Source organism: Corythoichthys intestinalis, chromosome 5, assembly GCF_030265065.1.
Source record: "Corythoichthys intestinalis isolate RoL2023-P3 chromosome 5, ASM3026506v1, whole genome shotgun sequence".
NCBI classification, from domain to species: domain Eukaryota; kingdom Metazoa; phylum Chordata; class Actinopteri; order Syngnathiformes; family Syngnathidae; genus Corythoichthys; species Corythoichthys intestinalis.
In genome coordinates this window covers 40,306,805-40,334,484 of record NC_080399.1, presented here as the reverse complement: position 1 = coordinate 40,334,484, position 27,680 = coordinate 40,306,805, and the positions used below count along the sequence as shown (strand labels likewise).

Here is a 27,680-nt window from a genome sequence, read left to right as displayed (position 1 = left end):
CAATACCAGGTGGACGTGCTAAATCTAATGAATGTATCCAATTTCGGACTTGATTGGATTTTCTTCCTGTCCACAGAGACTTATTACTCTCCAACTGCATATTGATAGAGGTCCCAAGAGAGTCGTACGCTCTCGGAATACATTCATGTATTTTTATGTCATTATTGATCCTTTTATTTCAACAATGCATAATCATACCATAGGTTTTTGAGAACTACCGTAAAAACCGTAAAAATAAATTAGCGCCTCTTTAAGTACATTAAATCAATTTTGTGTGGTCTTTTGTCACGTCCAAACAGCGGCCTACTTGAACACAGGCATTATCCTGATGAACCAAGGTCGCCTGGAGGAGTCCAAGCGTACCTTCCTGACCTGTGCTGAAATCCCGGATGAGAACCTTAAAGACCCCCACGCCCACAAGAGCTCGGTCACTAGCTGCCTGTACAACTTGGGGAAGCAGCTGCATGAGCAAGGGCGACAAGAGGTGATGCTTTAATACAGCTTTTTGCAATTTCACTGACCAAACACATAATAAGTAAAGTTAATAAAACACTCGCTCTGTGACAAAATACTTATTAATTTCAGCTTTGTACTGTAGAAGTAAACATCTCACAATGTTTATCATTCAGGTTTTTGTTTCAAGGTTCTTAAAAAACACGCTTGAATAACAAGCAGTATGTGCCTGACTGGTAAAATGCTCGTCTGCTCTATTCCAATAATTAGAAGCATTTTTTGAGTATTGGATTGAGTCAATATAAACCCACTGTGGTGGCGTCCACTCATGAATAGTATTAAACTCTTATAATGGAGCAAGCCCTCATTGATATGCAGAATGTATGAAGCATTCAATTTGCTAAAAGAGTTGGGTACAAAACAATTGATAATATATTTTGGCAATCCTTAAGAGGGGAAGGAAACTTTTCCTATTATATGCAAATAGCCAAATCAAATTTAGGCAATAGCTGAAAGCAATCCCTGGGGGAATGTGCTCTGTGCATATTTTCTATAATTGACTGTCGAAGGGTATGTTTTGAGTAGTTAAACCTTAGGCTGTTTTAAAACTGCTTCATTTGTTTTCAAACCCCTAAAGATTCTCATCAGTGTGGTTCCAATTCTGCACATTGCCACTGAGCAGAAGCACTGGCTTGTGCTGCTGGTTGAATTTGGTATAAAGTGGGATTCCATTTCACTCTGAAGAAAGAGAGCTGGTTGAAATCTGACCTCTTGACCACTGCGTTCGCTTGAACAGCAGAATGCTTCCAGATCTTTTGACCATTTAATTTGTGGAGAAGACTGAGGTGAATTGCTGTTCCCATACACAGGATGTAAAAGCAAACTCTGGTCCTCTTAATAACTGTGACACCGAGCAGACCCTTCCTTCCTCCTCCGCTCTGTATCAGCCAGCCTCTACCAAACCCCAATTCCATGCTTTGTATTGACTGCAGGCGACCCGAGCTCCAGTCTAAAGCAAACTTTCTACACCTTCTTTCCTTCTGTGTGTCATTCACAGGAGGCCCTCTCTGTCTTTAAACAAGCAATACAGAAAATGCCAAGGCAATTTGCACCGCAGAGCCTCTACAACATGATGGGTAAGAACTGCTTTTTGTGTCAGCACCCAAAGCATGGCAGCTGTTGTTTTTCACTGTAGAGGAAATAATACTCCGTGGAACCGAGGCTAAAAGGTTAAATTTGGGAGGATTTCAGTTGGCGATAAATCTGCAAGTACAGTAGACCTACACTATTCACCCGACTGCAAGTAGAAAAACAGTGATCCTCTGTGTAAATTGCATTCAGTGTGAAATTAAACAGGAAAAAAAAATTATTGGAGAAAAAAATCAAAAATATTGACAGAAATGTTCAAAAATAGTGAAAGAAATACAAGTAAAAGTAGGATTTTGTATTTTATATATATTTAAAATAAAATAAATAAATGAATTAAATAATTAATAAAAATTATTATTAGACCACAATATTGAATAGAGGTGGGAAAAATGTCCAATTCTTAGATTATTCACGATTCTGCCGTGAAAGATTCGATAACAATTCACAAACAAATTCCGATTATTGAAATATGCCAAGTAAAGCGGAACTAAAACACAGTCAGCGCGGTCTTTGGGACGCAATGAGGAAGGGACCGAGAGTAAACATCATGCTCAACTCACAGCTCAGGCTCAATTCATGCCGCTAGATAAATAAACAATAATACCTGACTGCGGCCGACAGCCGCTACAAAGTACGCCCACATATTGCGACAGTAGATATCATGTGCATAAAGAACTAAATGCGAAATGACAGACTCGGCGGCGTTAGCAGCACATGTATTGAAAACTAACCGAATATTTTCCGTCGTTGACCGTTTTTTTAAAACGGTGACGGAAAAAACTGAAGTCCATCCGTCATTTTGACAGGTTGCAATTCACACCCCAGACCACAGGGTGGCGAGTGAGCATATTAATTAGCTATTGTCTCTCTTGGTGCATGACGTCGTTGGCCTTACTCGGAAAAATGTCAAGGCAACTGAGTGTTTGCCTGCCACGGCCAGACTGTTCTCCCTGTATTTTTCAAACACTGAGAGAAAAGTCTGGGACACAGCCTCTCGAGTAGGTACAAAATCAATCGACAAATCAGATTTGTTTATTTGTGTGACGTGTTCTCCACGAGCAACGTCACTCTTGCACGCCGAAAGCCGTCTCTACAACAACACGGATGGCGGGAGAGCCGAGAATATGTTCCAATCCGCGGTAAATTCAGTTTTAAATGAACTAAAACACATCGACACGAGACATTGACAACAGTCTGTCTCGCGCTAGCCATGTTGAATAAACTCCGTTCTCCTCGTATGTTTACTTCCGCGCGCAAGTCCCTCGTCCTGCCCTCGTCGCTTTGCTAACGGCACGTTTGCCCGTTGCTGATTGGTGCACTCTGCTGTCTGTTTGCCTCTTGTTAAGCTTGTTCGGACAGAATATTAATTAAAAATGAATGAAAACTAAATACTCTTGAATATGTCATTATTATCATTTTTAAAATGTAAGTGACGGGTAAAACTAGATTATGACCGGATTTTTATGACACTGTCAGTCAAAATGACAGACAACGAAAAAGTCGAGCGCAACCTCTGGTCGGCGCCGATAGTTTGACGTATATCGGTATAGGCCGATATGAAAAAATCTATTTAAAACTGGGTTATTTTGGCTCAGAGGTATACTCTGAGAACCCCTGCACTTTATGTTTGAAGTTAAAACAAAGTTTAAAAAATTTTCAGTCATATTGAGATTTTATTTATTGTGAAAAAATTCAGGGAGCTATTATCTATTTTTTTTTATTTAATTTGACAAGAGGTGCATGCTGCTGAGCCTGAGAACTCTGTATTTTTGTTGTATTGTACTTTCTGTGGAAAAATTTCAGAGTTATTTATCCTTACATTCAACTTTATAAGAGATGTTTAGGTCAAATTGTTTGAGTTAAATTCAGGCACTTGTGGAGCTATTATTTTCTATTTGTGTGATTCAATAAACGTGCTTTAGGCATTTCAATGAAGTTCAGTGTTATCATTATTCAATTCTTTTACGCCAAATTTCACACTTTTACTGCAAATGAATATCGGTTCCAAAAATCTTTTATCGGCCCCTCTAACCACTAATAATCTGTACCGGTTCTGAAAAACCCATATCGGTCGATCTCTACTGTACTTGAACACCATATCATTATGACAGAGAAACCTGTTCATGGTGATAAAATTCAAATGTAGACCATTGTTTGGGGTAAAAAAACTACTACTGCTTAGTAGGATGTGGAGAATGGATGCTACTTCCTGTAGCTTGTTTCCTAAGCCTACACAAGCTCAACTTCAATGCCAGCGAGGCTTCCTTGGCGCATACGTGGTGGAAAGCTTCTCTCATTTTCATTTTCGGCACGCCTCAATCCCACCTGCATGCCATCAGGGCTTTACGAACGCTTGCTCGAGAGTTCGGGAGAACAACTTCTCTCACCTAATTACAATGCACACATCGACATTACCTTTGAAAGTAACACTCAAATTAATTTAATTTAATACAATAACAAATAAAAGGTCCAACAAAATCCTGGAAGATAAAAGATGTGTGTTATTATCACAGTCTTGTAATATGTTCATTCATGACTTTACAATAAGCACTACAGTGTTTCCCCTAGGATTTTTTTTAAGCTGTGGTGGTGTTGGTGGACCGCGTTAGAGTCTAACAACCCCATCATGTGCCGCGGCGAATTTGTTTAATATCATGACGAATAAGATTTTTGCCACAACATTTATTTTTTTCTAAGAACCTTAACCTTTGCAAAGTTTGCATCCTGCCTGCGAACATTTGATTTTACTGGACTAAAAATAAATAAATAAAAAGGGAAATCAGCGATAAATGGTCCATTTTTAGTGAGGCATGCTGCAAGATGGTCCCCCTGATTCTCAAGTCTGTCTTCAACTACACAGGAATAAGAAAAAATTAGATCTAGGAAATTAAGACACTCAAGCATCTCTAACTTACATTGTACAGTTGACTAAATGTCTTACTCTGTTCATTGCAGACAAATCTCTCTCACAGTTCACTGTTGAGATGGGCACTGTCAACGCAATGGCCGACAAATGCTGTCAGCAGCACTCCCCATTCATCAGTCTGTGATGCCATTTTTGACATCATGACATCTGACCTGGTCCATATTCTGAAACATATTCAATGTTTTACCCATTTGGATTTAAATCAAATATGTCTAATTTATATTAGTCAATCCGACTTCAGTTCAAACTGGTCTTTGTTGGAGTTACTTTTCTGATTGTTAGTGCAAATTCATATATATTTTTTTTTTTTCAATGAGATGGAAAACACTTCTTTCAATGTAAATACGCCATCTGTCTTGTAATTTTTTGTATAAGGAATATGCCAGGTTATAGACAATAATAATAATGTATATAGTTTATAGACAATTAACCTTTTACAACAATAATTTATTTACCTATTGAATAAATATAATGGGTGCAGGATTCTTAACACTCACCTTGATTTGTGTGGTACAGCCATGACTTGAACTTTGTATTAACATTAAAATACACCTCTTGCCATAACCATTTGGTTATTTCTACTCCTCAGAACGTGAGAGCTAGTACCTTCGGAACCGGGGAGCGTGTGCCTCACGTTCTGAAATATTAAATTAGCTTCAGACGGTAATTCAATATTTAGAAACGTGATGGTCCAGATCACCACAACAATAATGGTCATTTTGTTAGCGGACCCTCGTATTCAGGAACTTTTGTGTTTCCAAAATACTGCACTTCGAAATCCTCATCTGAAATTACAACGAGTGACGTTAGCGGCGAGCAAATGCTGTGCTAGGAGGCGACGATTCGCCATAAAGAACTTACGTCAATGTCAATATTAAGGTCGTTTTTACAGTATAAGACAGAGGTAAATTCATTAACTTCAAATGCCTTTCTGTGGATTTTTCTCCCCATTTCGATTTCTGTGCCGACATACTCCAGGCGCAAACCTTCAATAGGAGAACTGATGCGCTTTTCAAAATAAAGCGTGTAAAGGAACAATATGTATTTGTCGTGCTATTTCAGACGACTTATGGCAAATAGTGCGTAAAAATGAGCTTCTTATATTCATTTAGACGTCATGTTGAATAATACGAATTAATGATTAGAATTAATTTTACAAAAAAAAAAAAAAATCTCATCTGCGAGGTGTGGCAGCTTTTATTTTGGTGTGGCGAAGCGCCACGATTATTAATATTTAGGGGAAAGCCTGCACCAAAAGTAACTTTTAGGACTGTTTTGACCAAGTTGATTTCAGGATCCTCAAATGTACAGTGGAAGTTTGCGATTGAGAAGGAAAGAAGTGTAAACTTGTTTGTTGTAATGTACAGTATACAGTAGATAGTGTTGCATGTAAATAAAAAGTACTGAATGAAGTCAGATGATTTCCATCACAGCAACAACTAGCAGTCTTGTTAGTTTCCAGCTGTAGAGCAGCTGCTGCATGCTCGGTTGCTTTCTCCCCTCCCTTCTTTCTCGGTCTTCCTGCCTCACGCTTCTCTACAGTGCGCCAACTCTGAGACGTCTGCGAGCCAGACTTGGTCGTGCCACTGCTTCCCTTATTTCTTGGTGACAAGCAATTTGAAAGGGCTTCTGAGACGATGTCAAAATGTTGATGAAAGCTCAATTTGCCATGAAGGAGCAGTTTAGTAAGGCAGAGTGTTTTTTTTCTCTGCAAATTGTGTTGTGTCCCCAGAGAGCTGAATTTGCACAACTGGCACACCTGCTCGTAACTGTTTTTAAATTCATTCCCTGTGCTGCTGTTTGTCAGTCGCCAATGAGCAGACCCTTCATCTTATGCATTGAGCTGGGCCCACTCCAAGGCTCTCTGATGAACCGAGGAATTTTCCACTCCACGGCTGCTTGATGTGTTGCACCTTTATAATTCTGCTTGTCTTGGAATGTTAGAAACGGTCAAAAAATTGATGGATAGATTTTATAGTTTAAATAAGTGTTAAGAATATTTATTATGGGATCATTCTCTCATCTCAAAAGAGACCTTAACAAAGCAGTAGTACTTCATTAATGCATACTTCCAACTGTGACAGCTCATTCATGAAGTGTACGTACAGTGGTATGAAAAGTATCTGAACCTTTTGGAATTTCTCACATTTCTGCATAAAATCACCATCAAATGTGATGTGATGTTTGTCAAAATCACACAGATGAAAAAACTGTCTGTTTTAACTAAAACCACCCAAACATTTATAGGTTTTCATATTTTAATGAAGATAGTAGAGCTGTCCCGACTAGTCGACATAGTCGACGTCATCGATGACGTAAATCCGTCGACGAGCACAACATCCCGTCGACGGTTAATGAAGGGTTACAAAAATATATGCGTGGAAAGTTAGAATGTCGGATGCGCTGTTTGCAAGCGGGGAAAGCGGCACAAAGCCAAAAAAAGCGCACCAGAGTGTCCAAAACATTGACTTATCTCAAAGAAACAAAGGAGAGTACACTCTTCTGTCCTGTCTCTTCAGTGCCAAGCTTGGCTGCACGTCGGCCGTGAATAAACACCTCAAGCGCCTTCACGCAGTTTGTAATTTTTTTTTTTTTCGTTTTTTGTACACCAGAGGGTGCTGTCACCTTACTAAATAATAATGTTTCATTGACAATGGGCCTATAAGTGCTATTAGTATTGTTCTTAATGCTAATTGAAAGGTTTATTACATGTTATGGTTTATTTTATGGTATAGAAAATTATATAAGGTTAAAAGGTCATAAATATATACAGTATATACAGTGATTGCACTCAAGGGAGAGATTGTCAATGATAAGGGAATAAGGTAAAGGCAATTCATATAGGCAATTCATTGACATGTAAATAAGGTTTAAAAGGAAAAAGGTGAAAAGTTTTTGTTGATTTCTAATTGTGTTGCTTTATTTGTGTGCACCGTAGCTCTTACAGTGTGTTTACATCAAGGATGGAATAAAAGTTGTAAACCATCAGTTTAAGAGACCATCTTTTCAATCGGGATGCTACACTAGTTAATTCTATCAGCATTTGAACTCATTGTTTATTTGTGATTTATTATTGTTATTTACGTGTTTATTTGTACTTTTATAAATGATTTGACTGTTCCAATATGTTTTTTGTGCATTGATAAGCGTCAACAAAAATTTCATTGGTAAATTAGTTTTTTTTTTTAAATAAATAAATAAATAAAAATTAATTATTAGATTAGTCGACTAATCGTAAAAATAGTCGGCTGACAAATCGGGAGAAAATTTGTCGTTTGGGACAGCCCTAGAAGATAGTATGCAAACAATGACAGAAGGGGGAAAATAAGTGAACCCTCTGCCTAAGAAGACTTCAAGAGCGATTGAAACCAATTTTTACCAAACATTTTAAGTTAGGTGTGTGCCCAATCACTGATGAGTGGTTTAAAGCTACCCTGCCCAGTATAAAACACACACCGGGTGAGAGTTGCCTTGATGAGAAGCATTGTCTGATGCGCATCATGGCGTCGGTCAAAAGAGCTGTCTAAAGACCTGCGATCAAGGATTGTTGATATGTATGAAGCTGGGAAAGGATACAAAACCAACTCTTAAAGTCTGGATGTTCATCAATCGACAGTCAGAGAAATTGACTACAAATGGAGAGAGTTTGGCACTGTTGCTTCTCTCCCAAGGAGTGGCCGTCCAACAAAGATTACGCCAAGAGTTCAACGCAGAATACTCAGAGAGGTAAAAAAGAACCCTAGAGTGTCTTCTAAAGACTTACAGAAATCACTGGCACAGTCCAATGTCTCTGTGCACACATCAACTATATGTAAAACAATGGCCAAGAATGGTGTTCATAGGAGGACTCCACAGAGGAAGCCACTGTTGTCTTAAATTATTGCTCGTTTAATGTTCGCAAAACAGCTCACCAACATCAACACCTGATCTCCACCGTGATGCATGGTGGAGGGAGCATCATGATTTGGGGCTGTTTGCTCCCTCAGGGCCTGGACAACTTGCAATCATTAATGGGAGAATGAATTCAAAAGGTTATCAGGATGTTTTGCAGGAAAACCTGAGGCCGTCTGTCAGACATTTGAAGCTAAAAATAGGATGGATGCTGCAACAAGACAATGATCCAAAACACAGAAGTAAATCAACTTCAGAATGGTTTCAGAAAAACAAAATACACATTCTGGAGTGGCCAAGTCAAAATTCTCGACTTGAACTCCATTGAGATGCTGTGGCATGACCTAAAGACAGTGATTCATGTCAGACATCCCCGGAATCTGACAGAACTCCAACAGTTTTGTAGAGAAAAATGGGCCAAGATTAGTTCTGATCGATGTGCCGGACTAATCTGCAGCTACAAGAAGCGTTTGGTTGAAGTTATTGCTGCCAAAGGGGGGTGCACAAAATATTAAATGTGATGGTTTACTTACTTATTTTTCCCCCTTCTGTCATTGTTTGCATTCTATCCACATTAAAATATGAAAACCTATAAATTTTGGGGTGGTTTTAGTTAGTTACAGTTTTTTCATCTCTGTGATTTTGACAAAGATCAGATCAAATTTGATGGTGGTTTTATGCAGAAATGTGAGAAATTCCAAAAGGTTCGGATACTTTTTAATACCACTGTAAGTGAATATTTGCAGTGTGTGTCACCTGTTGCTTGTCATACTTTGTTATCAAAGCAAGGATTAGTCATAATCTGTTTCGAATCAAAGTATCACACCAATTCAAATTGTTTGACAGTGGATCAGAATTGAGCAGCTGCATATGCAAACCGTGTCAAAAGCTCAAGTGAAGTGTTAACACCTGCGGATGCGCCAAGCCTCCTTCCCTAAATGCATTCTGAACTGTGTTGTGTAGTATTACCATGCGATGCTGTCAAATTCTTGCAATAATACAGGCATCACCCCAATGGCTTTGGTTGAGATGTCGTTGTTTTTTCAGGTGTGAAGGTCGGATGCGATGGTGTCAAATAGGGTCTGACACTACACTCCTCAACTCACATATTGAGCAGACTATTCTCACAAGAATCCAAAATATTTGGTAGTAGACGCTGGGTATCAATGTAGCATTTTAAATAAAGCTTTCAATTTTGCTGGCCAAATTCAGAGAGATCCCATCTCTTGGGATCTGAGGTTGCTTTCTAGTCTTGGAACTCTATAGCAGTGCAAGCGGCAGATGTGTGATTTCTTAACCTTTGACAGCTTGAACCCTGACCTGATCCCTCCTTTTTGCCTCACAGGAGAGGCCTATATGAGACTAAACAAACTGACTGAAGCCGAACACTGGTACCGAGAGTCCCTTCGAGCCAAGCCGGACCACATTCCTGCGCACCTCACCTACGGAAAACTCCTGGCTACAACAGTAAGCCTTCTCCTGCCTCTCTTTTGTTTGGCCTTCAGAGCCACGATTATGTTACTTATGAAGGAAATCATGACAAATTGTGCTTCTCATGAGTGAAGTCAAAAGCAAAAATAACTAAACACAATATACTCAGAGGGGTTCTGCTGACAGTTTTGCCAGTTTCCCAGATAAATATTTCCCTTGACTAAAATTAATTTAAAAAAAAAAACTTTCAGTGTTCTACAGTGTCCTGTAATCATTAATTATCAATATCTACAATATCTGACTACATGGTAATGACTAAGAAAACTGATAACTGAACAATATGTTATAAATAAATAGTATTAATACGGTGACCCCTCGCTACGCGCCCTCAGTCCATCACGGATTTCTTTTCAATTAAAAATAAATCAATAAGTACAAATGTGCCGTCCCGAGCCGATCACGTAGTCTCACTCTCCCTCCTGCGGCTCTTTGTTGGTCAGGCAGCCCACTGAAGTTGGTTGCGCTAGACATTTTCGTTGTGTGTCATTTTGACTGACAGGGTCATAAAAATCCGGTCATAATCTATTTTTACCCGTCACTTAAATTTTTAAAATGATAATGATGACATATTCAATAGTATTTAGTTTTCATTCATTTTTAATTAATATTGTAACGCTTGCTTGGCGGCGAAAAATTAGACACGGAAGTCGTGGTATTTTTCTCCCTCTTTTTACTCGGCTTACCGCCAACAACACCAACAAAACAACAACTCCGCCCCCATAGAAAAAGAGGCAACTATATAGACCCCAATCACCAGCGTCACACAACGATCTTAATTGTGGTTGTCAGCCCAAAATCTTCTAAATATATATTAAATGCATCTTTTCAGATATAAAATGACTACTACATAGTCTGTGGTGATCGTTTGGTGCCCAGATTTCTTGTCGAATTACAGCAGTCCATCTCGCTCTCCTCTTCGGGTCTCTCAGAATACGGTAGAACTTCAAGTCTCTCCGTCTATCTTCTCTGTTACTGCAACCAACCGCCACACACGCCTTCACCATTTTGATTATTAATGTTAACGAGCAGAAAAACACGCCGTAATAGGAGGCATGTACGTAGCGGTGATGTGTAAACATGACGAGCTGACACACAATATGGCGGCTCCAGTCAGGGGGGCGGAGTTGTGACGTCATGTGATTGGGGTCTATACACAGGCGGCAATCTAGTCCACCAATTGGATGACGCGCTGGCACACCGGGTGCACCAATAAGAACCTCGCGTTGATGTGTCAATCACGGTGCCGCCGCCAGACCCCGGTGACGCTACAATATTCTGACAGAATAGCCAACGACGTCATGCATTAAGAGAGACAATAGCTAATTAATATGCTCACTCGCCACCCTGTGGTCTGGGGTGTGAATTGCAACCTGTCAAAATGACTGACGGACTTCAGTTTTTTCCATCACCGTTTTAAAAAACCGGTCAGCGACGGAAAATATTCGGTTAATGCGACCCCTGATATATATATATATATATACGTATATATATATATATATATATATATATATATATATATATATATATATATATATTTAGTAGGGCTGTCAAAATTATCGCGTTAACGGGCGATAATTGATTTTTTAAAAATTAATCACGTTAAAATATTTGACGCAATTAACGCACATGCCCCGCTCAAACAGATTAATATGACAGCACAGGGTCATTTGCACTTGTTACTTGTGTTTTGGGAGTTTTGTCGCCCTCTGCTGGCGCTTGGGTGCGACTGATTTTATGGGTTCAGCACCATGAGAATTATGTAATTATTGACATCAACAATGGCGAGCTACTAGTTTATTATTTGTTTGAAAATTTTACAAATTTTATTAAAACGAAAACATTAAGAGTGGTTTTAATATAAAATGTCTATAACTTGTACTAACATTTATCTTTTAAGAACTACAAGTCTTTCTATCCATGGATCGCTTTAACAGAATGTTAATGTTAATGCCATCTTGTTGATTTATTGTTATAATAAACAAATACAGTACTTATGTACAGTATGTTGAATGTATATATCCGTCTTGTATTTCCATTCCAACAATAATTTACAGAAAAATATGGCATAATTTATAGATGGTTTGAAAATTAATTAATCGTAATTAATCGCAATTCAAACCATCTCTAAAATATGCCATATTTTTCTGTAAATTATTGTTGGAATGGAAAGATAAGACACAAGACGGATATATACATACAACATACTGTAGATAAGTGCTGTATTTGTTTATTATAACAATAAATCCACAAATGGCATTATTAACATTCTTTCTGTTTAAGTGATCCACGGATAGTAAGACTTGTAGTTCATAAAAGATAAATGTTATAGTTACAACTTACAGTAATTTTATATTAAAACCTCTCTTCATATTTTCGTTTTAATAAAATGTGTACAATTTTCAATCAAAAGTAGAGTTAATATAATAATAAGAAGAATAAAAATAACAATAATAAGAATTGAGTGACCAAACTCTGAGTAATGCCAGTTCACTTTGCATTGTTGTTTAGCTGTGTGAGAATAGGGCCTCATTACTACAGACTTTTTGTGAACATTTTTTTTTTTGAGAGATAGCAATATTATTTTTGTTGTGCTTTCACTAAATGATACTTCTGTTTGTTGTGAAGGAGTTGCAGAAGCTTATGCCAATAAACGGCGCAGCCCAAAGAACGCCTGTGTCCACTCGCCTTTATGACAGATATATCTCTGTGCATATCTTACCCAAAATACAACAAGAACCACATAATTGCCACTAAAAGAAAGCAAACTTACCGAAATATGTGTGGAGCACAAAGCAACAGCATAAACGTCTCACAACTACTAATTCTCCCACTATTAGAAGGAATAACATTAGTATGGAACGGCGCTGCGCTACCCCCAAGCGGCCAGTGGCATTCTCTTCACTCTTAACCCTTTAAGGTCTGGGCCTATTTTGTCTGATTTTGCATGCCTTTGAAGTTGCCTTTATATTTCAAAGAAAGAATTGTTTACGATGGCCTGGTTTGGTCCCTTTTTTTGTGACACCTTGAACTTCATGTCCAAATTGTTGTTTCCTTCACTGATCAATTATAAATCATCATTTTGGGCCCAAAAAGACCAAAAATTCCAAAATCGTTTTGTCAAAATTTTTAATATTGATGTCCAATTGACAACCAAACATGCGTAACGAACCGTTTTAAAACTTTGTAATATTTATTCAACATGTTAGGATGAACATTCAACCAAAAAAATTTAGAATAAATAGTCTTATATTTGACAATTCAACATAAACAACAGGTATAGCCATAGGCGTTTTTTGCCTTTATACATGCTCCAGTCAAAACAGGTTATATACAGCAGACCTAACAGTGAAGAACAGTGAAAAAATATATACCATCTAACACAAAAAGTGTTTAGAGGCCATCTCTTTATGAGTTTAGGTATTGCGGCCAATCGCCTGATGAAAACTATGTACACACAATCAAGCTTCTTGAACACACATTTATATACACAAATTGAGAAGATTGATGTGGGGAAAAAAATATATATATAACATTGGGGGGAAAAAAGCATTTTCAAAAATATTTACAATAAACAAGTTAAATTTTTTTCAGTCATGCCACTCCGAAAAGCAGTTTCGTCCTGGAATTAGACACGGCTACATCACACAGCTCACACTTCCATGGGGTGTCGGTCCTCTTTCCACCCTTCCATTTTCATTTCACTTTGCTTTCATTGTCACTATAAATGTACATGAAAATAAGTCAGTATTTATGAAAATAATAAAGTATAAAATAAAAATATATACAGCAATAAATAATAATGGAAATCTATATGTATGACAATAGAAAGAATACCATAGCTGAATATGTGCTACATCCCTAATCTTCATATAGAAAGAAGAACACCACAAATTATAAATTCCTGCCTGGGATACCCACAGTGCACGTACGACTTTGATCTGATATGCACATTTTATTATTATATACACAAACACACACTTATATTGCATCAAAATTAACTTTGTCTTGCAATATCAAAACAAACTTTCAAAAGAAACGTTTTCAGCATGAAAAAAAAGAGTGAGTTGGTTTACCTCTGCTCGTCGATGGCATCACCCACGTGTTCAAATCCGTCACTATCTTCACTCGAGGACTCTTTCGAAGAAGACGATGATGACGAATTTGGACCATCCTCTTCCTCAAGTTGATCAGAAGCACAATTGCTTGCGCTAAATTTAGTTTTCCGTTCATTGTCAAAGTCACACAAAGTCGCTGCTCGATCCAGCAGTATCCAACTGGCCGTCGCTCGCCACCTCGCTGCTTCAGAACACTCCTCCTCCCTCTCGTTCGGTTGAACCTCGCACCGCAGTTATATTTATAAAAAAAAATTTTTTTAAAACGCATTTTGTGCTTCCACTGTGACTTCGAAAGGGTTCGTTTGATTTGTGTTTTTTTCATGGAGCTTCCGTTTTGAAAAAGGACTAGAAATAATGGAAATATAGACATAAACAAATGATCCATGCAGCGTTTTAATGTTTTTTTGAGAGGACAATAAAACTATAAAACTTAAATGACAATATCTCACGTTCTAGTTGGTCGATTGACTTCAAATAATAACGAGAGTAAACCGCAACATCCGCACTTTAAAACGAGACCAACCAACGGCATGTGGGTGACGTAATTAAAACGTGAGGGCGCTTCAAAGACGACGTGCGCTGAGGACGCGCCGGCGCGTCCTGCGACTCTCAAAGGTTAATGTCCATAAATGGCGTCATTGAAATCTGTTTGAGGCAATGCGAGAGCGGCTCATTCAGTGCATGCGTTAATTGCGTCAAATATTTTAACGTGATTAATTTAAAAATTTAATTAACGCCCGTTATCGCGATAATTTTGACAGCCCTAATATAAATATATATATATATATATATATATATACTGTATATATATATATATATATATATATACATATATGTATACACACACATACATATGTATATGTATATACAGGGGTGCACATAATTTTTTTGCTCAGGTTCTCAGAGGAGGACCTGGAGATGTGACTTGGTCCTCATTGAGCTTGAGAGCCGACCCGCCTGATGCGATAAATTTATGACAAGCTTTACTTAGAGCCAATTAACTTTAATTAATTAAATTAACAATTAATGCTTGATTAACATCAACTGGCACAACAAAATTGCCATTACTTTGAAGTAAAATGTAAAGAAATAAAAAGCACCAATTCAAAATAAAGGGCATTATGCGGCTCCCACATTAACTCCAAGCCTTTTTAAAAGTGGGATGTCCTCCTCATAAGACCTCATTGAACGTGCATGTTTAGCTTTGTAAAATGCGAGCAAAAACACGTTTGTCAGTGCATGTCGCTGTTCATTACCTTTATTCCGCCCTATTCCGCCACTTGTCTGACATCGATAGTTTGCTTAAATGCCACATGCTCTCTGTTTTTTTCGTGCTTTTCAAAGTTTGGATGGCTGAAATTCTTTGACCCTACATAAAATGCGCTGCTCTTATCGGCGACATTGGGATTCTCACGGCACATTTTGTAACGCATTTCCGTGCGAGCATCATTTGCTTCTAGCCATGGTACCTCCTGTCAGCCACTTTTCAGCACAAGTCCTTTTTTTCGGTAGCTCCGGTGACGTCTCTGTCGTCTGTCTGTCTTTTGACGGGGTGGGGGAACACGGAAGTAATTACTCAGTGTGGCCTGCCTCTTCGACATTTTAAGAAGTTATTTTCTCCTGTCCGCCGCAAATACAGTGGTCAGCCATCGGTACGCAAAAGCGTATAGAAACCGTTGAGGGCCAGCGCGTTTGTCTACGTCCAGTACGCATGCGTGTATGCGGACCACTTATGTGTATACATAATAAAATATATATATATATATATATATATATATATATATATATATATATATATATATATATATATACACATTAGGGCTGTCAAAATTATCGCGTTAACGGGCGTTAATTAATGTTTTAAATTAATCCCGTTAAAATATTTGACGCAATTAACGCACTATGCCCGCTCAGACAGATTTAAATGTCAGTACAGTGAAAGGCCAACTTGTTAATTGTGTTTAATGGAGTTTTTCCGCCCTCTGCTGGCGCTTGGGTGTGACTTGCATATGTTATGTGGCGTAATGTCGCCCTCTGCTGGCGATTCAGTGCAGCGGATTATTTGGGTTTCGGCGCACTTTTCTGACGTGATTATATGTCGACGTGAACTCACACTAATAGACAGTGCTATTCAGACCAGCTAACGTCCGCATCCAGTATTCAGTGGCAGTTCTCATAGCCCCATCACACTGTTTGTGTCTAATACATGCATCGCTTGTGAGTTATATTCCTCCTTTGTTTATATTCATGAGCATTAGATAGTTATTGATGATGTGTATTTGAATTTGTTCACATATATGGTGAAATGCAGTTACATTGTTAGATGCTTGTGAGCTAATTGGCTAGTGCTACTGCTCAAATGGACACGTGTGTGTACATTTTATGTTATTTTGTGATTTATGCAAGTTATTGACACATTGCCTTGTTATTTTCAGTTTTACAAAAATACAAGAAACGTGCTCCTGTCAAAAAGAGATGACTTCAGTAAAGCCCATGCAACTTTGCCACACCGTCTGATTTCTTTTTGGAACTTATGTTCGCTATCTGTCAATTTGTGTACTCACACACATTGAGGACAGAATTGGGCTACTAGTTTATTTTTTGATTGAAAATTTTACAAATTTTATTAAAACGAAAACATTAAGAGGCGTTTTAATATAACATTTTATCCATGGATCACTTTAACAGAATGTTAATAATGTTAATGCCATCTTGTTGATTAATTGTTATAATAAACAAATACAGTCCTTATGTACCGTATGTTGAATGTATATATCCATCTTGTCTTATCTTTCCATTCCAACAATAATTTACAGAAAAATATGGCATATTTTATAGATGGTTTGAATTGCGATTAATTGCGATTAATTACGATTAATTAATTTTTAAGCTGTAATTAACTCGATTAAAAATTTTAATCGTTTGACAGCCCTAATATATATATATATATATATATATATATATATATATATATATATATATATATATATATATATAATATGTGTGTGTGTGTGTGTATGTAATATATATATAGTGTACACGAAATTGTGGAAAAAAACATGTATAATATGTATTTCTTTCCAATCCTAAATGTGAATAAATACATTGAACACACAATTAAATTATTATTATTGGGTTTTTTTTTTAGTTGGGGGGCGCCACTTCGCGGTTTTTCAATTATCGCGGCGGTTTCTGGTCCTCATTAACCGCGAAAAATGAGGCATCACTGTACTACTATTACTACTCATTGGTGGACCGGCAGGGCCAGCAATGCCTTCTGTTCTGACCTAACAATACCATAAATCATGATCATATTTTGTTATGAATATGATTATAGATTTTATAAAAGTTCATTTCATTTTTGATGTATGTACTGTATGTATGTCCCCTAAATAAATATGTAAAGTTATTCTTCATATTCATGTCATTTTATATCGCTGTGTTGTATTTTTAGATAAAACTTTTTGTCCTATTAGAATTCACGTAGCTTCAGTTTTCAGATTAAATGAAATTAAACTGATGCACTTATTGGAGCGTCTTAGTTTTCTCAGAACTTGAATTCATCACTTTACATGGTTGTGTTAGACTTTTCTAAGCTTTTACATGATAAGCATGGTTAGATAATCACGTTGTAAGCATGTTTGATGAACTCCAACAGAGATCGGAAACCATCAGGCCCTCTCTCAGTTCCAATATTAGTTACTTTTAATCCGACAGATTCCCTTGCTCATGCCAACATCTTGTATAAAGTCTTACCAGAAGATTGAAAGCTGTGAGTAGGGATGGGAATTGATAGGATTTTTACGATTCCGATTCCATTATCGATATTGCTTAACGATTCGATTCTTTATCGATTCTCTTATCGATTCTAATTTAGGGGAAAAGAACAAACGTTTTGATTGGCACCGAGTTTGTTTAATCAGAAGTCACAACCTTACAAACTCCCAACGAGATCAAAAGAGGCCCAAAGCCTCAATGTTAACTGTGGCAATAAGTGGCAAATACACAAGAATGTGTAACATTTTACTGAAACATTTATCTAATAGAAATAAAAAATATTGGTATATATTGGCAGATAGGTTTTTGTTCTGCCTTTGGCAATATGTGTTAAAGCAGGGGTCCCCAAACTTTTTCCTGTGAGGGCCACATAACTTTTCCCTTCTCTGGTGAGGGGCCGGGGTCAGTTTGTTACAGAAAAAGTGTGACGATTGCAGAAGTGCATAAATGTAAAAAAAATATTGTTTTTCAGAAAGCCACAATCAAATAACCCTTTCTGGATTCTTTATAATAATAATAATAATTAATAATAAAAACACTATTAATTAAATAGATAATAACCAAATAACCCTCTCTGAATTCTTCAAGGAAAAGGCCAGAAAATAAATAACACGATTGAGAAAAAAAAAAAAAAAAATTCAAAATGGCCGGACCAAATGTGGAGGCGGGGCGTATTTGGGCCGCGGGCCGCAGTTTCAGGACTTCTGGAGCGCGCATACACCCAAAGAAGAAATGCCGCATCCAAGTGAGTGAGAGAGGGAAACACTTCTACGAGCCTACGTTCTTTGTTAATGTTAATATCTACAGAGGCAACGCCTGTATGTATCATCTTTTGTGTTGTTGTTGTTGTTTCCACTCGCGATCGGACACTTAAATCCAGTTGTGTAGTGGTTTGAACGATGTGCTAATGCTAGCGAACGAATGCTAACCATACTGTTATTAGCAGCTAATCATCGCTGATTTACGTTGATGCAAACCTGTTTGTTATTGGGGACGAAATTGATTTGTTTCATTTCTATTCTTAGTTTCACTCTTCAAATGATGGTTGAATAAAGTCAGCAAATTATACCAACGTCTTCTGCATCGTCATTTGGGAGTTTAGCTAGCTGCATAGCCGGGACTTTTTTTTTTTTTTATAGCCGGGACTTTTTTTTTTTAATCGCCAGAACTGAGCCTTAGCCTCTCTGTGAGGACAGCGCAATCGTATTCCCTCACGATGCAGTTATCTCCACCTTGCAATGACTGCAAGTCGCTTTGTTGTAATTTTTCCTCGTGAAGTGAAGACACACTTTCGAGCGTTTGAACCTACGTGCTGTCATTGTTATGTTTATGGCTGCAATGCTCGTGCTTATCCGTCGTAACCTTTCATTTTCATACTCTTTCCTGGTGAAGTGTAGTCAAAGCGAGTGGTTCTTGGCGCCATGCTAGTTTGATGCGTCTGGACAACAACACATGTCACGACGCAATACGCGTCTTTAGGAATCGTTAAAGGGATCGTTAAGGCTTTTTCATTGTGATGTCGAGGCCTCGAAACACTCGGAACCGGTTCCGAATTGGAATCTGATTTCGATTCCCATCCTTAGCTGTGAGCTGCAAAGTTGAAAACAATGCAACATTTTTTCCATTCTTTCACTTTCTGTACTTGTAATGACTCAGGACTCCCAATCCATCGAAGATTTTGCAGTCCAATCCCTTAGAGAAAGGACATAATTGTGTGCTGGACCCCTGTGTGATAGCATCTGGATTTCTTCTGAAGAACTAAAAACCTCTTGACTCTGGCGGGTCTCAATTACCATAAAAACAATGTCAGCCTTAATTTTATGTCTTTCTATGATTATGAACTTTGTGAAAGTGGTCACTTTGCAAGGATGATAATGCTGTTAATGGGGGAGGTGGGGATAATCATTCAACCAGAAACATTCAATTAGATCTGAAAGCCATCTTGTTGTCTGATGTGGTTCCTACTATTGCATCAAGTCAGATGCAATTTAGTGTTTATTTCCACAGATTGTTCCCATCTATTCATTTTCCATTACTATTGTATTTTATTCAATGTCATGGATGAGCTGGATCTCATTCACGTTAACCAGAGTACAGAGTGCACCGTGACCAAAAAAAAAAAGAAAAAAAGAGAGCAGCGTAACCATTCACACCCACGCTCACAATTGATCTCATGCTGGCATATGTGTACTACATGTACAATGCTGTCATTGACTCAAATTCTTCCCGTATGTTAGCCAAACTGAGGTTCAGATTTGAGGATTATTCTGCTGTGATCTCAAATTAAAAAATACTCTTTGTGCAACAGTCCTTCATTATGTTTCCTACTAAATGACGAAGTTGTTTTCTCAAGCACAGTCTGAAATTAACAGAGAAGTGCTTTGGATTGTTTACATTTACATTTATAATGTGAAGTTGCTCAGTTATACGTGATACAAATTGCATTTTCTTTAAGAGCCTGTTATTGATTTGAGTCGACAGTTCAAATCTTATATATATATATATATATATATATCTTATATATATATATATATATATATATATATATATATATATATATATATATATATATATATATATCTTATATATTTGTGTAGATTTTGACAATGATGGATGTAAGTGGAGTTTTGTATTAGTAATAATATGATTGTATTAGTGCCAACACCTAAGGAAAGGTACCGTAATTTTCGGACTATAAGCCGCTACTTTTTTCCCTCATTTTGAATCCTGCGATTTATAGTCCAGTGCGGCATATTTGTTGATTTATTTGGGTTAATAGGTAACACTTTATTTGACGGCGGCGTCATAAGACTGCCATAAGACCGTCATAATTATGAGATGACACTATCATGGGCATTAATGAATGCTTATGACATATTTCATTTAGTATCATGCGGCAAATTATGTCACTAAGACCATTTATTTCCAGCTCGGATCTTTTGCATCCATTCATAAGTGATATAATTTGCCGGCTGGCACAAAATGACACCTGTCATAAGTATGATGATGGTCTTATGACAGTCTTATGGCACCACTGTCAAATACAGTGCTACTATATACCATAACTAGCAATTAATGAAACAACTGGAGCAGTAACTGAAGAAATAATTATCAAAGAACATGAATTTTGATTGTTATTTACATCTGTAGCGCTGCAATGCATGATAGGAGGCATGCTGGACGACAACAGTATTGACAGCAGGTGGCAGCAAAGGTTGACGGTCTCCCCGAAGAAAACAGTGATGGCCAAATGAAGCGAGAACAATGAAGGCCAAATGAAGCTTCTTGAAGCAATGAAGCTTTGCAGCCAATTGTTTCAAAGCTTCATGGTGGTTCATTTGGTCTTATGACAGTCTTATGGTGCTTCTGTCAAATTAAGTGTTACCGGTTTATATCTTTATGTGTAACTATCCCATACTACAGTGAGGACAGCTGTGGTTTATAGTCCAGTGCGGCTTATCTATGAACAAATGCAGTTTTTGTGTCAAATTTGGTGGGTGGCGGCTTATAGTCAGGTGCGCCTTATAGTCCAGAAATTACGGTAGTTATTTAGGCTTGACCACTGTGATGTGTGTATTCTTAATCAAACATCTAAAAGTCATTGTGTTCATGAGACTGATTCGGTGATTGTAATAAATATATGACTAACCCTGCAGCCTGGTCATCTATCATTGCCCACTTGCTCACTCTCTTGTGGCAAAATTACCAACAATGAGAATGCTCCAGATGTACTCAGGGGTGGTTGAGGTACAGAGCAGAGAGTGTGCAAGATTAAACTTGTTGGCAGGATCATTATGGGTTGATTGAAAGGAAGACATGAGGTGAAGAATTGGTACATTGAAGATTGAATTGGAGTTATTGCTTGTCGAGAAGGAAGAGGGAGATGTAATCTAATCGTTGTGCCTCCTTGTGCTGACCACTAACCCCCCTCTATCTCCACTTTACCTTAGGGATTAGAATGCGTGTCAAAATGAGGAAAGAACTGCTTTTTCTCTATATACTCACATCTCAAACAGTTAATAAAAGTCAGACTTCATCCAAGGAGCCCTTTGCATTTTCTTTGACATTATCCAGAGAATTGAGGTGTAAGGCACCCACCATTGAGCGCAGCATGTGTGCCAAAACACAAGCAAGCCTAAGAAAAACACTGGAATCATGGCGACAGACTGTAAGAAGAAAATCGAAAGAGTCAGTCCATTGTAGTATTGGTTGCATCATATCAGGTATATCCTCATATGGATACTGTTTGCCTTGATGCAGTGGTCATAAACTCACCCTAGAGTGTGAGGATTGCAGTTTACGTCATGCAGAGCTCTATAAACTTTGTTCATTTCAAGGCACATTTGGATCTTGTTTGAACGTTAAACACTCTATATCTAGATCTGCAGAGTTTAGGAACCCTGATATTTTCCTCATCTGTCCTATACTCTCTGTAGCGATGCTGAAATGTTCAACTCAACGTCAATACTCAAAATAGCATGCAATGCCATTTTCATTTTTACATAAATTAAGAAAAAACACAAAAAATATTCTACTTTACCATTACTGTCAGGAGTAGTACAAGATCTAATTTCCCTCCGGCTAAAAAAGTTTCTTGTGACCTGTGGTGGTGCAAAAACATAAATGAATGGTACAACAGTGGTGACTCTATGGCTCTATGGCCCAAAAATGATGTTTCCTCCTCCATGTTTCACGGTTGGGATGGTGTTCTTGGGGTTGTCCTCATCCTTCTTTTTCCTCCAAACACGACGAGCCGAGTTTAGACCAAAAAGTTCCATTTTGGTCTCATCCGACCACATTACCTTCTCCATTGCTCCTCTGGATCATCCAGATGGTCAGTGGCAAACTTCAGACGTGTCTGGACATGCACTGGTTTCAGTAGCGGGACCTTGCGTGCGCTGTAGGATTTTAATCCATGACGGCGTAATGTGTTTTCGATGGTTTTCTTCGAGACTGTGGTTCCAACTCTCTTCGGGTCATTGACCAGGTCCTGCCGTGTAGTTCTGGGCTGATCCCTCACCTTCCTCATGATCAGTGATGCCCCACGAGGTGAGATCTTGCATGGAGCCCCAGAATGAGGCAGATTGACCGTCAACTTGAACTTCTTCCATTTTCTAATAATAGCTCCAACAGTTGTTACCTTCTCACCAAGCTGCTTGCTTATTTTCTTGTAGCCCATCCCAGCCTTGTGCAGGTCTATTGTTTTTATTTCTGATGTCCTTACACAGCTCTTTGGTCTTGGCCATTGTGGAGAGGTTAGAGTTTGTCTGTTTGAGCATGTGAACAGGTGTCTTTTATACAGGTAACAAGTTCAAACACGTGCAGTTACTTCCGGTAATGAGTGGAGAACAGGAGGGGTTCTTTAAAAAGAACTAAGAGCCGAAATATTTACTAGTTGGTAATGTATCAAATACTTATTTCATGCAGTTAAATACAAATTTGTTATTTAAAAATTATACAATGTGATTTTCTGGATTTTTGTATTAGATTCCGTCCCTCACAGTTGAAGAGAACTTATGATACAAATTACAGACCTCTACATGGCTTGCAAGTGGGAAAACCAGCAAAATCAGCAGTGTATCAAATACTTGTTCTCTCCACTGTACATGGTGGCACTCCAAGAATATGACAAATTTCATGTTTGCATTTATATGGTTCCGCCTTGGGTCCGTCTCCATTCGAATGATGTCGCAATTCTGCTTGAAAACCATGTAATATTAATGCCAAGCTCTAGAAGGGAGTGCAGTTTTACAAGGCGATAGCCACAGATGCACTTCTTTGACAACAACCTCTTCAGCCCAGGAGACAACATAGCCGCCCACTCGAAGCAATGGCGTTTTTTTTTTTTTTTTTTTTTTTTTTCCCAGCTACGTTTTATTTTTCAGTTTTATTTACGGTTATTCTGTATATTCAATTTTACTCTTGTATTTATTGTATGTTTGCTGTTCTTTGCCAGTTTAAATGATTGTATGTCAAAAAAAAAAAAAAAGCAATGGCGTCCATGTGTTTTTTGTCTTTTGCTTCAAAAGGCACTAAAACGCGAAAATAAAATATATCTAAATTAAAAATATTAGAAAAACTGTAAATAAAGCAGTCGTTCTTCCATGTTTGCTGTTTTGAATGTTTATTAGCAGCGACTACGCATGCCCAAACTGACATGTGCAAGTGCTGATGTCATCGGAGCGAGAGCGTTTCATTCATATGGTTGCAGAGCAATCCACGCAATCGAATCCTTCGCTTTGGAGGACGGAATCAAAAGTTTGCGTCTTCGCCTTTCGTTTTCGCCGTCACCATTTAAGGCGAAGCCATTCCGCAACACAACTGTTGCATCATGGTGTCGCAGTGTCACCATGTCAACGGCCCATTTGTCTTTAATGAGTTCCATCTGATAAATGATATGAAGTCATGTCAAAAGCCACATCTTCCATCAACTTCCACTTTTAGAGTGAAAGCTTTATTCTGGTTTTGAGGAAATACACACACACATGCATGCCTTAGTCATTATAAAATCATCAGCTTGTCAAAAGTCAAAATGAAACTACACAGAGATGACCATTTTCCAATTGCAACGTAAGCTGACTCCCAGGCGTAGCCATACATAGAGTACACTCTGCTCGGGCTTGATTTTTCCGCAAAGGAAACTCGCCACACTTGTATATTTACATTGTAACAATTCTATGAATCTGCTGTTCTCTAAAAATTTTACTGCCATTAATACGAATCTTTTGATTGGATGCTGCCAAAATAAAGTGCTTCATCTAAAGTCTAAAAGGGCTCTAAATGTAGTATTTATGCTAAGCTTATTGTCCTTTCGGTCTAATTATGACTGCCTTGTTCGTGCTGAAATGGATGGCGGCTTTATGTGGTTTGTTTGATCAGATGTCATCTGGTGCCTGAATTGATCTTGAACGTGTTCAGTCCTGGCTTGCACTCCTATTGGCCAGCTTAACTTCTTTTGTAGCTTTGATTGAATTTTCAAAGTCACAAGGGACTTTGCGGTGGCTTTGTTTTTAATTGTGTCCTTTTAATTTGAACCTACACTTTATGCACACATGCCATGCACATTTGTGTTCTCCCTATATCGCTAGTTTAACAGTAGTTCACAGTTTTACTTGGAGCATCTTAAATTTTTATTAATAATATAAATTGTCATTGGCCAATATATGGCACCTTTCTTCAATGTTGTTTTTTTTTCTTTGTTTTTTAAATTAAAAAAAAGGATGAAGTTTAGAAGTAGAAAACATTACTACAAGGCATGGAAAATACCTTTTTGCACCCTACTGACTATTACCTTATCATTTGACATATTGTTCATGGATATCTGTGGTCTTCTGAAAACTGCTTTTGTAAGCCCTCTATAGATTCCTGCAAGTACATGAAGGTAGAGTTCATTTCCTTTGCACCCTCTTTCGGTTGCTGCACCCATAAGTTCAGGTACACACCAGCAATCTGCGGTTAAGTTCTGCGAGTGCTATTTGCACTGATCAAAAGATGATAAATGTGCCTTAAACCCTTTTGGTTGGTTGCATCAAGATTGACCACACGTACTGTATTGTATGTTGACATATGACACATGAGCCTAGAGAAACAGCAAGGGTGGATGTGTATTTTTTAAGATTTATTGTTAAAGTGAGGCTGCGGTTTAGGGAGACACGTTAGGAATACACAACGATATTTTGACTGTTGAGTTGACCGTGGTGTTATTGGACTGAATAGCAATTGAAACCGCAATAATGACACAGTGCTTAATTTGTCTCAGGGGCAGAAATCAGAAGCAGAGAAGTACTTCTTGAAGGCCATCCAGCTAGATCCCACAAAGGGCAACTGTTACATGCATTATGGTAAGTATTCATTTGTTTCCACAACTTCAATCTGATATATCTTGATCCCATCCTTATTTCCTTAGTAGCACACATGCAGTATATTCTGCATTTGTATTTTTAGGCAGAAAGCCAGCGTGCTTGTAGAAAGTATGCATTTTAAAACATGGCTTGTGTGAAAAGCTTTTGAGCTATCCAATCTTAAAGGACCCATGCAACTATTTTTTGAGCCGATTTTTCATTAACTCATTGACTACCATTGATCTCTTCCAGCCCTCTGTTTCAAATGGATTGGACGTCCATAGTCATCGATGGCACCAAAGTAATGCGGATAATAGTTCAGTGTGGCGATTTTGGTGATTTATTTGGGTTAATAGGTAACACTTTATTTGACAGCGGTGTCATAACACTGCCATAAGACCGTCATAATTGTAACATGACACTATCATGGGCATTAATTAATGCTTATGACAAATGTCATTAAGTATCATTCGTCAAATTATGTCAATAACTCCATTATGTCTAGCTCGGATCTTTTACATCATTCAAAAGTGAGATAATTTGCTGGATGACACAAAATGACATCTGTCATAAGCATTCATTAATGCTCATGGCAATGTCATGTCATAATTACGATGGTCTTATGACAGTTTTATGGTGACACTGTGTAACAGTCACCTCCTTGAGTGGTCTTCCTCCCGACGTCCACCGCGCGGTGGCGCTGCTTTATTTATGTTGTATATGTTCTTCTTCTGTTATTGCTTACTTGTGTTGGGGGAGTTCGTCTGGGAACGCGTGTGTGCGTACCGCTGAGCTCCGAGTGACGAGTGGTAGAGCTGGAGTTATTTTTGACTATTAAAAGTGCATGGGTGGACGTCTGCTTCTTTTTTTGCCTTCTATACGCTCATCCTGCCCTGCCAAGCGTTACAACTGTCAAATAAAGTGTTACCAAATACCAGCGCTAGTAATTAATGAAACAACTGAAGGAGTACCTGAAGAAATGATTAACACAGAACATGAATTTTGATTCTTATTTACATATGTAGCGCTGCAACGCATGTTGGAGTGCAGTGTTGAGAGCAGGTGGCAGCAGAGGTTGACTGTCTCTCCCAAGGGAGGAGTAATGGCCAAATGAAGCTTCTTGAAGCTTTGCAGCTAATTGGTTCAAAGCTTCATTGTGGTTCATTTGGTCGTATGATAGTCTTTTAATGCTGCTGTCAAATACAGTATTATCAGTTAATATCTTTTTGTGTGAATATCCCATAATACAGTGAAGACAGCTGCGGCTTATAGTCCAGTGTGGCTTATAGTCCGAAAATTACGGTATTCTGCGTATTGAACCAAAATTTGCTCTAATTGCTGTACACTTTTTTGCTTTTTATTTTTTTGTCTCTTTGTATTCTGCTGTTTCTCTTTTCTGTAAACAGTTGGACGTCCAGCAAAAAGTTCCCCAAGGGGAAAATAAAGTATATCTTATCTGATTCGCTATTTCGTCCAAAGATGCACAGAAAAAAAAATAAGTATGGTTGTCAAACACAAAATATATAAATATGCAGTATATTTGTATGGCTAGGCACCGATCAACCTGTGTCTCACTCACTTAAAACTCAAAGTGTAGTATAGCGTGTTTCAAATCTTGTTTAGGGAGTCTTTTTTTTTTTATATATATAAAATGCCTGAAAACAGCACAATTATTGTTTCAAAATGCTTCAGAAAATCAAGAAATTCAGTCCAATCATTCCGCAACTCCTCCCAAGGTCAGTAAGGTTTTAGCAAGTATGCAGCCACTCAGCCATTCCTGACTTAAGTGGGTCTGTAGCAACAACTGTCAATTTTAAATCATGTCACACTGATTTTGAACCACATAATGCATAAAAATGAAAAAGTGTGGACTGTGATGGCTTTATTAATTAAGTTAATGAATCTGAAGAAATGAGGAATGTCTCAATAGTTGTTAGTGTGTTTGACATGCTATATATTTAGAATACACTGTCTGTTAATGTTTTCTTGCTTGGGTACTACTCTGTCAGTTATATTTCTCAGGAATTCCCATCTGCA

General features: G+C 37.9%; 1 protein-coding gene across 6 annotated transcripts in view; it reads left to right on the top strand.

Moving 5' to 3' along the window:
• tmtc2b (transmembrane O-mannosyltransferase targeting cadherins 2b) overlaps positions 1-27,680 on the top strand; it is a 126,105-nt gene that overhangs the window by 82,023 nt on the left and 16,402 nt on the right. For 3 of the 6 annotated variants that reach the window (XM_057836149.1, XM_057836151.1, XM_057836154.1), the window contains 4 exons: positions 300-484; positions 1,511-1,589; positions 9,765-9,886; positions 25,562-25,643. In XM_057836149.1, the coding sequence (XP_057692132.1) occupies positions 300-484; positions 1,511-1,589; positions 9,765-9,886; positions 25,562-25,643 (468 nt within the window). Of the gene's footprint in view, positions 1-299; positions 485-1,510; positions 1,590-9,764; positions 9,887-16,460; positions 16,883-25,561; positions 25,644-25,895; positions 27,652-27,680 lie in introns of those variants that run through there. The other 3 variants (XM_057836153.1, XM_057836150.1, XM_057836152.1) reach the window with 3 other exon arrangements.